This window comes from Lissotriton vulgaris, chromosome 9 (genome assembly GCF_964263255.1).
Source record: "Lissotriton vulgaris chromosome 9, aLisVul1.2, whole genome shotgun sequence".
Lineage (NCBI taxonomy): Eukaryota > Metazoa > Chordata > Amphibia > Caudata > Salamandridae > Lissotriton > Lissotriton vulgaris.
The window spans coordinates 936,628,275-936,644,677 of record NC_141697.1 but is presented as its reverse complement, the minus strand read 5'-3'; the positions used below and the strand labels follow the sequence as shown (position 1 = coordinate 936,644,677).

The following is a 16,403-nucleotide window of genomic DNA, read 5'->3' as shown; positions in this document are numbered from 1 at the left end:
AAATAGCGTGGCGACCGTGTTAAAGGCAGCGGAGAGGTCCAGTAGGACCAGTGCTTGAGGAGAGACTTTATCCGCGCTGTCACGGAGAGTGTCCAGGACAGCTCAGATGACAGTTTCAGTAGAGTGGGCTGGCCGGAAACCTGCCTGATAGGAATTAAGATATTTAGATTCTTCCAGGAAAGCTGACAGGCATTTGGCTACGTAAGCCTCTAGCACTTTTGCCAAGAACGGAGTAGGGAAATGGGACGATAATTATGTAAAAGTGTAGGATCAGCACCAGGTTTCTTCAGAAGAGGGACCACAGTGGCTTTTTTAAAGGCTTTAGGAACTTGACCGGTAGTAAGTGACTCATTTAGTAGTGTCAGTGCTGGGCCTGGATAGACTGATTGACAGTCCTTGAGTATGTGAGGTGGGCAGCAGTCAGAAGGAGCTCCAGATTTAACTTTAACAAGGAGCTCCTGAAGAATCTCAGTGCTAATGGGGGGGGGGAAACAACTGAAGACGAATTCGATTCTGTGTATGGTAGTAGCGGATGACATGGGGGGCGCAGACGAATGCTGGCTTTGATGGTAATGATTTTTTCTATAAAGTAGTCATTTAGAGAATTACACAGAGCTTGAGAGGACATGACCTTTGTGAGAACCCTGTCTGGGTTGGACAGTTCTTTCATGATAACAAAGATTTCTTTGGAGCTTTTATTAGAGTTAAGACTGCATGAAGAGAAATGAGCGGCTTTCGCTGCGATGATGGTCTTCATATATTCTTTTCCGGCTGATCTGTAGAAAAAATTCTTATCAGACGAGTATTCCCGTCGCCACTGCCTCTCTAGTTGGCGTAAGGCCAATTTATGGGATTTAACAGAAGAAAACCATCTCTGGGTGTCGGCACGTCAGGCTAATTTAATTTTCCTGAGAGGTGCGTGTTTGTTACTGGCCTCAAGAAGCCATTGGGGGAGGTTTGCCTCAGTGTCATTGATGTCAGTGACCGGGGACTGGGTTGTGTTAGTCAAGGTGTCAAGAAAGTCTTTTTTATTGATAGCATTCCATTTCCTGGCATAGCCACCTTCAACTGTTCCGATTTTATGAAGGTAGGGGAGTGGTCAGTAATTCACATTTTGAAATCCTGCTTACAATATCTAGTGATTAACAGCAAATTACTTTACCCCTGGTCTCTGTCCCTCGGTTGTAAACTAGCTGATCAAAGAAATGGCAGTCAGTAGTGTGTATTACTTAATTGTTTTCTGCCTTAACATTCTTATTTTCTTATCTAAGACTTTCAGGATTAATCCCTAACATTTCTTTAACATGTAGATTGCTAAGCAGGGAATCCCCCTCTGGTGCTCTGAAGGCAGTCATCCGAGATACCAAAAACAGCAAAGGAGAGGAGCAGCAGTTTCTGGAAGTGAGTATTTTATTTCTTAGTATGACTGCAGGGAACTCCTCTTGGTGGGAGATAATGAGCCTATAAGGTTAACTACCTCATCACAACTAGATAGTGTGTGCTAACCTGAGGGCCAGACTCCTTAAGTAAAACCTCCACTAATATGCCATGCCCAAATGCTCTGTCTCTATGGGGAAACCCTGTTTGTAAGATTGAGGCTTCCAGCTCCAATATCTGGTCCTTTTCAAATGTTGGTGTGTATATAGCCAGGGTGAAAAAGGCCCTAGAAAATGTCCAGAATACAAATTGGAAGGAGAACCATTTTAGGTGTACCTTGTATCCTTGCAAGTATTGTATGGTTTAGGGACAATGAAGCTGATTCTGTATTTGGCAGGGTAGTTCACTGCAACATCTGTAATTAGCTATATCCAAATAGTAATTGGAGGCAGGTAATACAGTAATGATGATTTTTACATATGTTCACTCAAAAAGATTCTTCAGTTTTTATTGCCTTCACATATTTACTGCACATGTTCCAAAAGTCGCCTATAATATGATAGAATGTACATTCCCAGAGAGCAGTAGACTTTATTCTGCCCATGGACAAGACACCTTTCTCTCTCAGTTGATAATTTCAAAAGGGATTGGGCGTTTGTCAATTCAAGTTATACAGTTAGTATGTCTAAGTAGAGTAATATTGGGGCATATGTATGTTATTTTCATTTTGCGATTTTCAAATAGCGATTTTTAAGGAATCGCTATTTGAGAATTTCAAAATGGAATGTAGGTAAAAAAATCCCAATTTTTTTGCGAATTGTTAAAATTCCACGAATCGCAATTAAGGAATGAGTGTCCCATTCATTCCTATGGGCCAAGAGGCCCATAGGAATGAATGGGGATACATTCTCAAATTGCGATTTTCAATGAGAAAATCGCAATTTGAGAATCGCAATTCCAAGGGTGCCAGGGTGTCCAAAGGACGCCTGTTGCACCCCTGGAATGTGCATGTAAGTACATGTGGCACACATACATGCCCTAAGGGCATGTCTGTGCGCCACATGGCACTTTGTATTTTTTTTAAAAATGCATTTAAACAGGAAATCACAAAATACCATCTACTTGGAGTAGGTGGTATTTTGCGATTCCTCAAGCCAAAATCTCAATTTGCGAGGCACCCCTACATAGCATTTAAGGAATCGCAAAATTGTGATTCTTTAAATGCTTGAGCAAAATAAGGAATCGCAATTTTCGCGATTCCTTATTTTGCTATGTGGCCGATACATACCAAAACGCCGTTTGCAATTCGCAAACGCCGGAATCCCGCGAATTCTGGCGTTTGGGAATTGCAAACAGCTTCGTACATATGCCTGTACCGACCAGATTTTCGGACCAGATGGAATCAGCCCCTAGGGGCCCCTCTAACCCAGCCGGAACGTAACCACCTCCCTCCTTAGAACGTATTTACAATGGATATAGATATATGTATGTACATCTCGTACCTAAGGATGGGGAAAATAGCAATAAACATGCATTGGTTTTCTACAATATCCTATTCACACCTACTAGCCTCGCGGCCACTTAGGCCCAGACTGATCTACCCTGGGGCAGGTCTGATAATATACCCTTACACACTGATCTCCCTCAGTGCTCACTCGACACGCAATCCGGCGCGCCTACACACATGGGCCTGCAGTCCCAGTGCTCTCATTTATACCCGGTCCGCAATCCGGCAGACCTACACACCTCTCTATCTTAGGTGCTCTCACTTACACACGGCCCGCAATCCGGCAGACCTCCACACCGTATCCTTCCGGTGCTCTCATTCACACACGGTCCGCAATCCGGCAGACCTACACACCATCTATCTTAGGTGCTCTCATTAACGCGGTGTACCAACGACGATCACTTTCCTATGAACACTTAAGGATGAAGTCTTTTGTTATCTACTCGGGATAGAACTACGATAATAGAAATTGGTATGGCTTTCCAAATTACAATATGTACCTTCTGCTCCTGGCATCAAATGTTCCCTCTCTCCCTACTTGCTCAGTCACTCCTTACCTGATCGGGATTCGCATCCGTTCATGCAAACAATGTCTGACTAGAAGACCAGGTTACCCTGATTGAACAAGAATACAAGGCACATGTCGGTTCACTAAGAACTGGGGTGTTTTATTACAATAAAAATAAACACAATACTACACAATGTATATGCTGCAAAGAAAAGTAAAGGTTAGAACGCGCGCTTAACAAGGAAAGGGCAGAGATCACCTGGTTAATATGAAGTCGGGGCTCGGCAGTCATCTAGGTTCCCTTCTCGTCTCTGTGTCTTGGCTCGTCTCGGAATCACACCTCAGCCGTCACGGGTACACGTCTGCACCGCTAGGCTCAATCTCCTCTGCTTCCCTCCAAGTCACTGGAACCTTGCTCGCTATTAGCTACCGTCTCTCTCTCTCTCTGTCTCTGTGCGCTCCGCGCTATTTCTCCTTCAGTCTTTCTCAGAGAGTCTCGGTTTCAAAATCTTTCTCGGACTTCAAAATGGCGATTGTCTGCCTTGAAAATAATTAATGGCATAGATGCTAACGGCTAGCTGCCGCCTACAGACTGACTGACTCATTGCCTAACACTTTCGCTAATATCAAAACCTGTCCCTTCATGAAAAGTTACGGCCAGTAACCTGCCGCCCACTAAATTCTTGTACCTCCCCGTACCAAGGGCACGTTCCCAGCCGGCCGGCCTGGAGTTGTGTCTTCGGAGTGGAGAAAAATACAGTCTTTCGATAAGGGCCAGCCCGAACCGGTTCTTTCCAAGCGAACAACACCTCGAAACTAAAACATTACACTTGACCTAGAAAGCCTCTCAAGCTACCAGGCAGAGAGCAAGATGGAGTCTGTCCCGTTTAAGGCCTACAAGGCCCAAAATATGCATAACTCCACGGAAGATATACTAACACTCTTGCAAAAGGATGGATCATCACTAACACTTATATATCTATCCCCTAGCTTAAGTTTATAAGACCTGATCTAAAGAAAAGGGTACGAAAATGCACTACTGTGCCTCATGGATAGGTCCTACTTATAGTCCTAATCCCTATACTACAAGGGTAATAGGCTGGAGTCATCTTCTATCATCCTCCCTCTAAAAGAGGGTCGAAAAAGTTGGCTATTACACTTCACCCTTGACTCCAGTCTATTAGCCATATCCTATATAGAACTAACATCAGTGGAAGAGTAATAAGAAACAAAATTAACTGACCTACTCTTCCTACCAAATCTACAAAATTGTAATAGAGAAGGAATGCACTGAATAAAGCAACAAATAGCTACTAAAATAAAAATAAAAATAATGACTCCCCCTAGAATCTGTCGTAAAGAATGTAAGTCAGGCAACCAATTAAAGAGCCAGTCGAACCAGCCCTGGTCGATATGTTTTCTAACTTCTGCAGTCAAATCGTGAAGTTTGTCAATATGGGCCTGAATCGATTTAGAGTGGTCAGAAAGGTTTAAACAACAAAGACCCTCAAAGTCAGAACAGTCATGGCCATGTTTTAACAGGAGATAATCAATCGCTGCGCGGTTTTGCAGAATAGCTCGACGTTCACCCTGGGCATCTAATAACAGGTCAGATAATACAGTAGAAGTTTGATTAATGGATTTAACCATCCAGCAGGCCATCTTGCCAATTGTTTTAGCATTGTAAACGGCTAGCGCCGGGACACCAATAATAGAAACATCTAGACTAAGATACTCAGATTTAGAGTAAAGGTGTATGGAGGAATCACAGTCTTCATGTAATGTCATAGAGTCTCGTACTACACGGGAATGGGAACCAGGGTGCGATGAAAACATTAACAAGCTTAACCCCTTGCATGCGGATGACGAACCCCAGCCGTCATGCACTACGGTGCTCGTGTGCTGATGACGGCTGGGGTTCGTCATGGCCCGCCCCTGTTCATTTGTTTACAGCACAGGGGCGGAAACGGGCCAGCAGTGAAGGGGTTAATCTAGTGATAGCGCATGGACCTCCAGAAATATTAGCGGGAATATAGGGCCAGGAGGAATTCCCGCAAGAGAACAGCCAACCAGATGGTAGCAACATTGCACGGTAATAACTAGGAGCAACCAATATACGTTTACATGTCATATTGTTCTTAACGGAAATACATGAACTTGGAAGTCTTTGTAAACACAATAATCGTTGATGAGCTGAAAAAGAAGTGGCAGCCTGCAACTTCAATTTTATACATTCAGAAATCGCTTTGGGATCACATGTCAAAATGAAACATAAATCACCGTGTGTAATATTGTAGGTGGTGATTTGGGAATGAATTGGGGGAATGGAGTCAGAAAGGACAGTACACAAAGGGCAAAATTCATGAGCCGCAAAATCGCCCAGAATAATATTGGGTCGGGCACTCGAAATATTGAAAATGTGCCGCCACGTTTCAGTGGAAGCAGGGACAGCAACCAAGCAGGTCGCTAGGATATCAGTCACAGACCTCATGGGAGTGAGGCAAAAATGCGGAGAGTTAGTAACTCGTTTAGCAAGGGTGATCCGAAAGTTCGACGAAGAGTCCCACGCAGCGAAGGAACGCGGAACTCGGGTTCTCCAATCAACCGAAGTCGGCGGGTTCTCTCCTCCCCCGGCGTAGCAGACCAAAAGGAGTCCAACGCCGGCACATCCTGCAGCAGCAGTCCAGAGAATGATCTGAAAGAATACAAACACAGGCCTTAATCATTCTCGTAAGTAACATTTGTCAGCTGGGACAGCTTCCCAGCTATCTTTCCCTGGTCTCATTACCAAAATGGTATTGTCATGACCGGTCGCAATAACTTCAGCCTGTTCAGGGGGATGTTTAGGCGATTGCACCCATATTTTCGCACCAGGGTTGTCGGTGGATCCGAAGCCTTTTTGGCCTCGTATTGTTAGCAAAGTCGGGGCAGTGCCTTTCTTAATCTCACCACTGAAAACAGGCATAATCAGCAACTGAGCAACACGGTCAGATTTTTTAATTGATAAATCAATCTCACTGCTATTAAGCAGGAGAACCTTAATCTCTCCCTGATAATCGCTGTCAATTACTCCTCCGAGAACTTGAATACCTTTCATGGCAAGGCCCGATCTAGGGGCAATCAGTCCAAAGCTACCGGCTGGTATACAGACACCAACGCCGGAGGTCCTCATCCTGGGCTCCTCTCCCTCCGCCTGGGACGACTCCTGGTGGCCTCCCGCCCTGGGCACCGCACCCAAACCGACAGACCATGCACGCAACCTGGGCTTCATCCTGGACTCCTCCCTCTCCATGACCAGGCAAGTCAACAACGTCTCCTCGGCATGCTTCAACATCCTACGCATGCTACGGAAGATCTTCTGGTGGATCCCCACCGAGACCAGGAAGACCGTCACCCAGGCCCTCGTCACCAGCCGACTGGACTACGGCAACGCCCTCTACGCCGGGACCACCGCCACGCTCCAGAAGAGACTCCAGCGGATCCAGAACGCCTCAGCCAGACTCATCCTCGACATCCCACGAACCAGCCACATCTCCGGACATCTGCGAGACCTTCACTGGCTCCCCGTCAACAAAAGAATCACCTTCCGCCTCCTCACCCACGCACACAAAGCCCTACACGACCAAGGCCCGAGCTACCTCAACAGCCGAGTCAACTTCTACGCTCCCAAACGCCACCTCCGATCAGCCAACCACGCCCTCGCCGCCGTCCCCCGCATCCGAAGAGCGACTACAGGAGGAAGGTCCTTCTCCCACCTGGCCGCCAAGACCTGGAACTCCCTCCCGACCGACCTGCGCCTGACCCAAGACCACCTCTCCTTCAGGAAGAAGCTGAAGACCTGGCTGTTCGAGCAGTAGCGGCTCCCCCCCCCCCAGCGCCTTGAGACCCCACGGGTATGTAGCGCGCTTTATAAGTGTCACTGATTGATTGATTGATTGGTTTCAACAATGTTTCGGTCTCCACCTTTCAGAATTGCGTCATTCATAGCATGCAGGTCCAAGCCTGCGGAACCTGGGGTCGCTCTGCATGGAGCCAAAGCTCCGGGGGTAATTTCCCAGTACATAATAGTATTGGACATGGAATTGGGCTTCGCATCAACAGTTGGAGGAAACAAACGCATTAAAGGAGATTCAGCATGCAACAAAGGGCGATTATTTAATATCAACAATGCTTGGAGCAAAAAATCTCTCCAGTTTTTATAATGTTCATCAGTCAATTTACGCAATTGTTCTTTTAGCAAACCATTCATTCTTTCAATGAGGCCCGAGGCCTGCGGATAATATGGAATATGAAAAATCCATTCAATGTTATTTTCCACACAGAATTCCTGCACCAATCTTCCACGAAAATGGGATGCGTTATCAGATTGAATTTGGAATGGAACACCATAATACAAAATAAGCAATTCCAGAGTCTTAATGGTATTTACTTGAGTAGCTTGTTTGCAAGGGAAAGCGACCAATAGGCCACTAAAAGTATCAACAGCTGTGCAAATATACTGACAATTTTTGCTCATAGGGAGCGGGCCAATATAATAAATCTGCCAAATTTGGGCGGGCATTTTTCCTCGATGTAAATGGCCTTTAACAATATGAGGCACTGTTCTTTTTCTAGAATGCTGACAGATAGGACAATGCAGAATGACATCTTTAATTAAATTCAAGGGAATATGAATTCTCGATCGGAAGCCCACCTGCTAGTGGCTCTTTCTCCAAAATGTCTTGCTTTTTGGTGGGCCCATTTCGCCAATCCCGCCAAATCAGAATCCTGCAAGTCCACCACTGCCTCAGAAATTTTAGACTTTTCATCTGCAATGTTATGAAAAAATTTGTCAAGGGAGTCAATCGGGGTATGAGCATCCACATGAAAGATTGTAACAGTACTCTGGGGGAGTAATTCCCAAATTTCTTGCCATAATTCTTTTCCCCACAGTTCTTTGGAATGCAATTCCCAATTATGAGAATGCCAAGTTGGTAACCATACCGCCAGTCCATTAGCAGTGGACCAGGAATCAGTGAAAATATGGCATGTGCCAGGTAGTAACTGTTTCAAAACTTGGTAAACTGCATATAATTCAGCATATTGACTACTCTTTCCATCACCAGTTGTACTCAATAATTTTTGCGTGATCGGGTTATAGGACACTGCTTTCCAATGCCGCTTTTCACCAATGAACTTCGCTGAACCATCTGTAAACCACACATGTTTTCTGTCCTCCGCGGACAAATCATCAAATGGCTTACCCCACCTGACAGGAGATTCCTGGACTACAGGCACAGAACAATCATTTCCAGTCTCATTCGATGGCGCCTGCGCCACTCGCTCATGCAACACAGCCACACCTTTCGGACCCACACGCGCTCTGTCTTGAATGTACCATTTCCATTTAATCACGCTCGCCTCCTGAGCATGTCCAATTCGATGGGATTTCGGCGAACTCAAAATCCACTGCATGATAGGAATTTCAGGTCTCAAAATCACAGCATGACCCAATGTCAATTGCTCGGTATCCACCAGAGCCCAATAACATGCAAGTAGTTGTTTTTCAAAAGGTGTATAACGCTCACCAGCCTCAGGTAACTTTTTGGTCCAAAAACCTAATGGCACTTTTTGTCTGCGTTGCTTTTGCCACAGGCTCCAATTGGCATACAGGCCATCCACAGAAACATTCAAATCCACATCACCCTCGCCCACAGGCCACAAATCCAAGGCATACTGAATTGCTTCTTTCGCCAAATTAAAAGCATTTTGTTGTGGTTCACCCCATTCAAACGCATTCTTTTTATGGGTGACTCGGTACAATGGAGCTAAAATCTGACTCAAATGGGGAATATGTTGACGCCAAAAACCAAACAGGCCAATGAGACTTTGAGCCTCCTTTCTGTTCCTCGGAACAGCAAAATCCAAAATTTTTCGCCTCACCTGCGGGATCACTTCTCTGTGACCTTCATGCCAATTAATTCCTAAAAATTTAACATTCTGGGAAGGGCCCTGCAATTTATCGGCATTAATCTCCCAACCTTTTGCACGTAAACAGTCAAGAATCTGATCTAAATGGGATTGGACTTGGTCTTGCGTCTCACCTTGAATCAAAATGTCATCAATATAGTGACACACCTGAATATGGGGATGTACGGGCACTTCAGATAAATGTTCCGCCACCAGCCGGTGACAGATTGTAGGACTATGTACATAACCTTGAGGAAGACTCCTAAACGTCATGTGACGTCCATGCCAGGTAAAACTGAATTGTTCCTGACACTCGGGGGCAATTGGAATCGAAAAGAAAGCATTAGCAATATCAATGGACGCATACCATGTACCTGGATGCTTCTGAATTCTCTGAATCAAAGTAACCATGTCTGGCACTGCAACAGCTAAACGTGGAGTGTGTTTATTCAATTCTCGATAATCAACAGTCATGCGCCAAGAATTATCACTCTTGCGCACAGGCCACACGGGATTATTCCAAGCAGAAGTGATTGGAGTTATAACCCCTGCGTCAATCAAATCCTGATTGTGGCACTAATTTCTTCATGGCCACCTGGAATTCGATATTGTTTCTGAGAAACAACTTTCGTAGCTTGGGGAATTTTAATGGGGGGCATCCGCAAACGACCAACCCGTACGGGTCTGGACGAAATGTAATGCTTCGTTCCAAATTGATAGCAACCATCATCAAGATGCAAAGTCATTCCTTTCAAAATGTCAATTCCAATTATGTATTCCAGGAGAGGCACAACTAACACAGAATATTCTTTACGGGGAATTCTGCCAATTTTCATTTCAAGCGCTGTTTGCACTGCGGGGGTTTCTTTACCACCTAAACCAGTAATTGTAAAAAATTGTCCTTTGAATTTTTTCGATTTACCATGAATTAAAGTGGCCTCCGCTCCAGTATCTACCAATGCTCGGGCCCTTTGGATATTACGATGTTTCCAAAAAATTTCAATATCTACATAGGGTCTATTGTCTTTGTGAGCCCACCTGCGTACCGGAGCTTGACCTATTTCCTAGTCATTTTTACCGTGGTCAGTCAACCAAGACAAATCAGGATAAATGCTTTCAACTTTCTTCGGGATCAGAATGTCTTGCTCATATCCATCTCTATTACGAAATGGATTATTGTCATGTTCAAAGAATTGAGAATTGCAGTCAGAAAGCTTGTGACGATCCTCCCGTCGTCTAACGTCAGGGGAATAACTCCTCTCATCTCTGCGTCTATTAGAGACACGATCATCTCTCCCCCTGTCTCTCTCTCCCTCTCTCACCCTTATGTTATCACGGCGGGGGGAAACATCACGTTCATAGCGCCGGTCATCACGGCGATCAGCATCCACACGACGCCTCTCATCACCACTGTCATCAGACCCACGATCACAATCATTTTTTCGTACACGACGGGCACCCTCCTTCCGATCTAAACCACGCTTACGAAACATGTCCCATAAGCGATTATTAGGTTCACCGTCAATGTCCTCCCTTTTCACACCATCAGCCAAAAGTGCAAGAAACATATCACGTCTAGAGAATTTATAATCCCCAGCGGTACGACCCTCGGGTTGAGATTGCCTCTCAGGTTTAAACCATTCACCCAACTCACCAAGCTGACGAACAGATTCAAGCACCATAGACAAAGGATTGCCAGTTTGATTGATCAATAAAGTCATCATAACCTGATTATATGCAACAGGCGAAGAACGGATAATGCGATTACGCACAGAAGATGTTAAAAGACCATCCAACAATCTGTCAGAAGTACTGAGAAAAATGGCAGTTTTCATCACCTCCTCTTTCAAACGTTGCGACGCATCGCGCAAAGTGTACCATGGCTTGTCATTGACAGGCCAATCAGATTCATTAGGGTATTTATGGTTACAGCCATCATTCGCAAGCTGGAGCAAACTAATTTGGCCAGCACCATTATAATTTTGAAAATGATCTTGTACAGTAGAATCGGAACTCAAAGAGCAAAAACGTAAGCAATCACCAGCATCAAGCATAATACCGGCAGCACCTAGTTCATAAAGTAAGCAAAGTTTCACCGGGTCGTTGTCGAAATCGTTGTAAAATGTCACTAACCTCCTGTTGAGTAAAATCTTCAATACTATCCAATTGAATACCATTTGGCATACCAGGAGCCTGTTGTAATTTGCGTCGAAACACAGGGTGAGCAGAAACCTCCGGAAGAGCCTCCGAGGAAGCCCAGTCCTTAGATTTAGAAGAACAATCAGAGCGTAATACGTCATCAGAATTGGTAGAGCGACCACGGTCGCCAGAAATGTCGTCTTTGTCAAAAGAAGCAGATTTACAATCACGTCCGGAGCGAGAAGACTCGCGCTTGTCACCCTCCTCAGCCGAGGAGCCAGATTCGTTCGAGTCCCAGATATTACCATCCCACTCGTCAGGGTTCCAATCTAGTCCGGCTTTAGCCACGACCAGGCGCACTTTCCGTGTAGACACACGACCACGACGGTGTCTGTATTTATATTTCGCAATGCGCACTGCTGCCCTTTCGGCTATAGTTTGATAAGTCTCAAGTTTGTCGGCAAGCAACTTATTCTGACATCGCAAAAGAGTATGCGCATTCTGCACTTCAACAAACTTTTCTTCCATATCCACAAATCGCTTCTGCAATTTAACAAACTTCTCATGAAGCTCTCTGTATGCAGTCAGCACAATCCAACCTCTGCGTCCTAAAATAGGAAGCTCATCACCCTTCACTACTGGCGCTTTTTGCAAGCATGAAACCACATCAGCGGGCTCCGCCTGCTCCAAACAATAAGTCCAATTCTCACTCAAACCAGTAGAATCGGCCCACTCACGGGCCAAAGCCTCATAAGGCGTTGATTCCCAGCCGGGAATATCCATAGGCAACTTGAAAGTAGATTTCGATTTTTTCGAAAACATTGTGACACACAAAAAATATATACACAATTATAAACAAAGAAAATACGTACGAGCCGAGCGCAAACCAACAAGATGAAAACAATACAGCGCACACAGGCTTCGTAAACAGTTTGTGACGCCAGATGTACCGACCAGATTTTCGGACCAGATGGAATCAGCCCCTAGGGGCCCCTCTAACCCAGCCGGAACGTAACCACCTCCCTCCTTAGAACGTATTTACAATGGATATAGATATATGTATGTACATCTCGTACCTAAGGATGGGGAAAATAGCAATAAACATGCATTGGTTTTCTACAATATCCTATTCACACCTACTAGCCTCGCGGCCACTTAGGCCCAGACTGATCTACCCTGGGGCAGGTCTGATAATATACCCTTACACACTGATCTCCCTCAGTGCTCACTCGACACGCAATCCGGCGCGCCTACACACATGGGCCTGCAGTCCCAGTGCTCTCATTTATACCCGGTCCGCAATCCGGCAGACCTACACACCCCTCTATCTTAGGCGCTCTCATTTACACACGGCCCGCAATCCGGCAGACCTCCACACCGTATCCTTCCGGTGCTCTCATTCACACACGGTCCGCAATCCGGCAGACCTACACACCATCTATCTTAGGTGCTCTCATTAACGCCGTGTACCAACGACGATCACTTTCCTATGAACACTTAAGGATGAAGTCTTTTGTTATCTACTCGGGATAGAACTACGATAATAGAAATTGGTATGGCTTTCCAAATTACAATATGTACCTTCTGCTCCTGGCATCAAATGTTCCCTCTCTCCCTACTTGCTCAGTCACTCCTTACCTGATCGGGATTCGCATCCGTTCATGCAAACAATGTCTGACTAGAAGACCAGGTTACCCTGATTGAACAAGAATACAGGCACATGTCGGTTCACTAAGAACTGGGGTGTTTTATTACAATAAAAATAAACACAATACTACACAATGTATATGCTGTAAAGAAAAGTAAAGGTTAGAACGCGCGCTTAACAAGGAAAGGGCAGAGATCACCTGGTTAATATGAAGTCGGGGCTCGGCAGTCATCTAGGTTCCCTTCTCGTCCCTGTGTCTTGGCTCGTCTCGGAATCACACCTCAGCCGTCACGGGTACACGTCTGCACCGCTAGGCTCAATCTCCTCTGCTTCCCTCCAAGTCACTGGAACCTTGCTCGCTATTAGCTACCGTCTCTATCTCTCTCTGTCTCTGTGCGCTCCGCGCTATTTCTCCTTCAGTCTTTCTCAGAGAGTCTCGGTTTCAAACTCTTTCTCGGACTTCAAAATGGCGATTGTCTGCCTTGAAAACAATTAATGGCATAGATGCTAACGGCTAGCTGCCGCCTACAGACTGACTGACTCATTGCCTAACACTTTCGCTAATATCAAAACCTGTCCCTTCATGGAAAGTTACGGCCAGTAACCTGCCGCCCACCAAATTCTTGTACCTCCCCGTACCAAGGGCACGTTCCCAGCCGGCCGGCCTGGAGTTGTGTCTTCGGAGTGGAGAAAAATACAGTCTTTCGATAAGGGCCAGCCTGAACCGGTTCTCTCCAAGCGAAAAACACCTCGAAACTAAAACATTACACTTGACCTAGAAAGCCTCTCAAGCTACCAGGCAGAGAGCAAGATGGAGTCTGTCCCGTTTAAGGCCTACAAGGCCCAAAATATGCATAACTCCACGGAAGATATACTAACACTCTTGCAAAAGGATGGATCATCACTAACACTTATATATCTATCCCCTAGCTTAAGTTTATAAGCCCTGATCTAAAGAAAAGGGTACGAAAATGCACTACTGTGCCTCATGGATAGGTCCTACTTATAGTCCTAATCCCTATACTACAAGGGTAATAGGCTGGAGTCATCTTCTATCATCCTCCCTCTAAAAGAGGGTCGAAAAAGTCGGCTATTACAATGCCCCATTGTGTTTTTATGTGGTCCTTGATGCCGAAGTTTTCAGCAGCTCTACAAGTGCTATGGATGCCAGGTACTGCAATCATCTGATTTAATATTATTCAAGTAGATGCACGCGATCCATAATGTCAGACTTATAACCTGCGGCTCAATAGAAGATTGTTCAGTTACTTTTCCTTTTACTGTAGTCACTCTGAGTTCACTTACAGTTGACGAGATCCAACAGATTTAAAAGGTGCTTAGCGGAATTTGACAGAGCCTAGGTACCCTCACAGGCTGTATACCTTCACGAGTTCTGGCAGTATATTCAAGCCTGCCTAACTTGCCAATCATTTTACAAATGCCAAGAACATCCTTCGTGATCACACCGGTGAGGTAGAGGAACATTTTCACCCCCCTCAGCTGTTACAGCAATCCAACGATGGTAATGACTTAATGCTGCTTTTAATACCACACTGTACCTTGAGAATGGCATTTTTACTTAACCAGGTCATAGATAGCAAACCGGATCGCTAAGTAATGAAGGCTGAAGCTCCTGGTTGTAGTTTCAAATATACTTATAAACCTCCAGACATTCCCCCTTTATATGTTTATGTCAATAATTAATTCTTAATCCAGTTCTTATTAAAGCAAGAAGTGAAAAGCATTTATTGAAGGATTTTATTGAGAAATATCTCCTTCGGTAATTCAGCTTGCTTACATGGGGTACTGCTTAGCTGACAAATTGCCAGAAAAGAAAAATAGGCCTAATTTGGTCTTTGACAGCCTCGAGTTCATTTACAGAAAAAAATTAAGATGGTTACCTCGTATTCAATAACAGACTGGTTTAGCTACATTGACACAACATACAAGACTGGAGAACTCTTGGCCTTTGGTATCCCAGAGACTGTCTTGTTATAATGAAGTTTGGAAGTGAGAGCAATTTGAATAGCATTCCAGTCTTCTCAGTCTGGTAACTGGGTTGGGATGGGCTGTTGTAGTTGAAGGGCAGAGTCTTCAAACAAGAAACTGGAGCAACTCAGATAGGAGGTACTTTATTTATGTCATGTTATGTCTTAGGTTGCAGGAACAACAGATAGGTGTTGTCCGGGTTCCATCCACCCTCCAACTCAGTTTGTCTCCTGGTTTTCACTTCACACAAACATTCTATTACGTCATTCACTGCCAGCATTCCTGACACAGACTCCGGCGTACAGGAAATGAGGACATGCAGGATACTAAATAATGTTTTATTACCCCAGGAGTTTTGTAACCAGAGGTACCTGACCAGAAAGAAATACATTTCACCTAAGAAATAATAAGATATTTATACAGGAGACGAAAGAATCAAGCATGTTATGACCTATTTTAAAATGTGTGAAGCTTAAGCTTCTTCAGTCTTCTCAGAACTGTAATGTTGAGGGAGAGTTTGTTAGCTGTTTAGTAGAAGAGTATGAACAACCTGTTGTTGAGCACCACAAACGTTTGTGGCTGCACATATTACCATGGTCTCCTCACTCTGACTCGGCAAAATAAAAGTAGGACATAATTTTTGTGGAGGGACAGTTGCCAGAATAATTACTATACCAAACTTCGTTCCATCATGAAACCTTGATCTGAGTTTCCATAAATCACTACAAAAAACAAGATTAGGGAGTGGAGAGGGTTTGCCCTCCGTGAGCAGTGGAGGTGGATTCGTCCTCCTCAGGAATTCATACAAAATCAAAAAGACCTATTAAAGTTTTTGAAGTCCATGAGGTCAGGTTGTTTTTAATTCACTACCTGCAGCAACCCTGACCCTTCCTCTCATTGCCTCTACATCACACATAGCACTGTAAAATCAGTGCCCTCGCGTAGTCGCTGGTCGTAGCACGCCCCGTCCCGCCGCGGGGCGGGAAGAACCCTACGATGAAGCATGAAACCAAGGGCCCTTTTGGTGTGTGAGGGGTATTCAAGCAAACACTGTGTGCATCCTACCATGATAGGAAACACATTCTTTTGAACCACCTTTAAGGTGGACCCTTTTGATTTTGTTAATAAATCACAACAGGCGGAAGGTGGCTCCATGTGTGTGGCTCTGAAATACTAATGGTCATTTTTTCTCTATGGAACAGTTCTTTAATTATTTTACTGTTTTAATGTTGACTCTCTATCCCTTCTGCCTACTTTCTAGTAGTGCATATTAAGGGAAACCTTTT

The 16,403-nt window shown here is 44.8% G+C and overlaps 1 protein-coding gene across 1 annotated transcript in view; it reads left to right on the top strand.

Annotated features, from left to right (window-relative positions):
- The window catches only part of APEH (acylaminoacyl-peptide hydrolase), an 883,124-nt gene that overhangs the window by 124,873 nt on the left and 741,848 nt on the right, over positions 1 to 16,403 (top strand). The window contains exon 4 of the mRNA XM_086938781.1: positions 1,311 to 1,401. Within this exon, the coding sequence (XP_086794907.1) occupies positions 1,311 to 1,401 (91 nt within the window). The remainder of the gene's footprint in view (positions 1 to 1,310; positions 1,402 to 16,403) is intronic.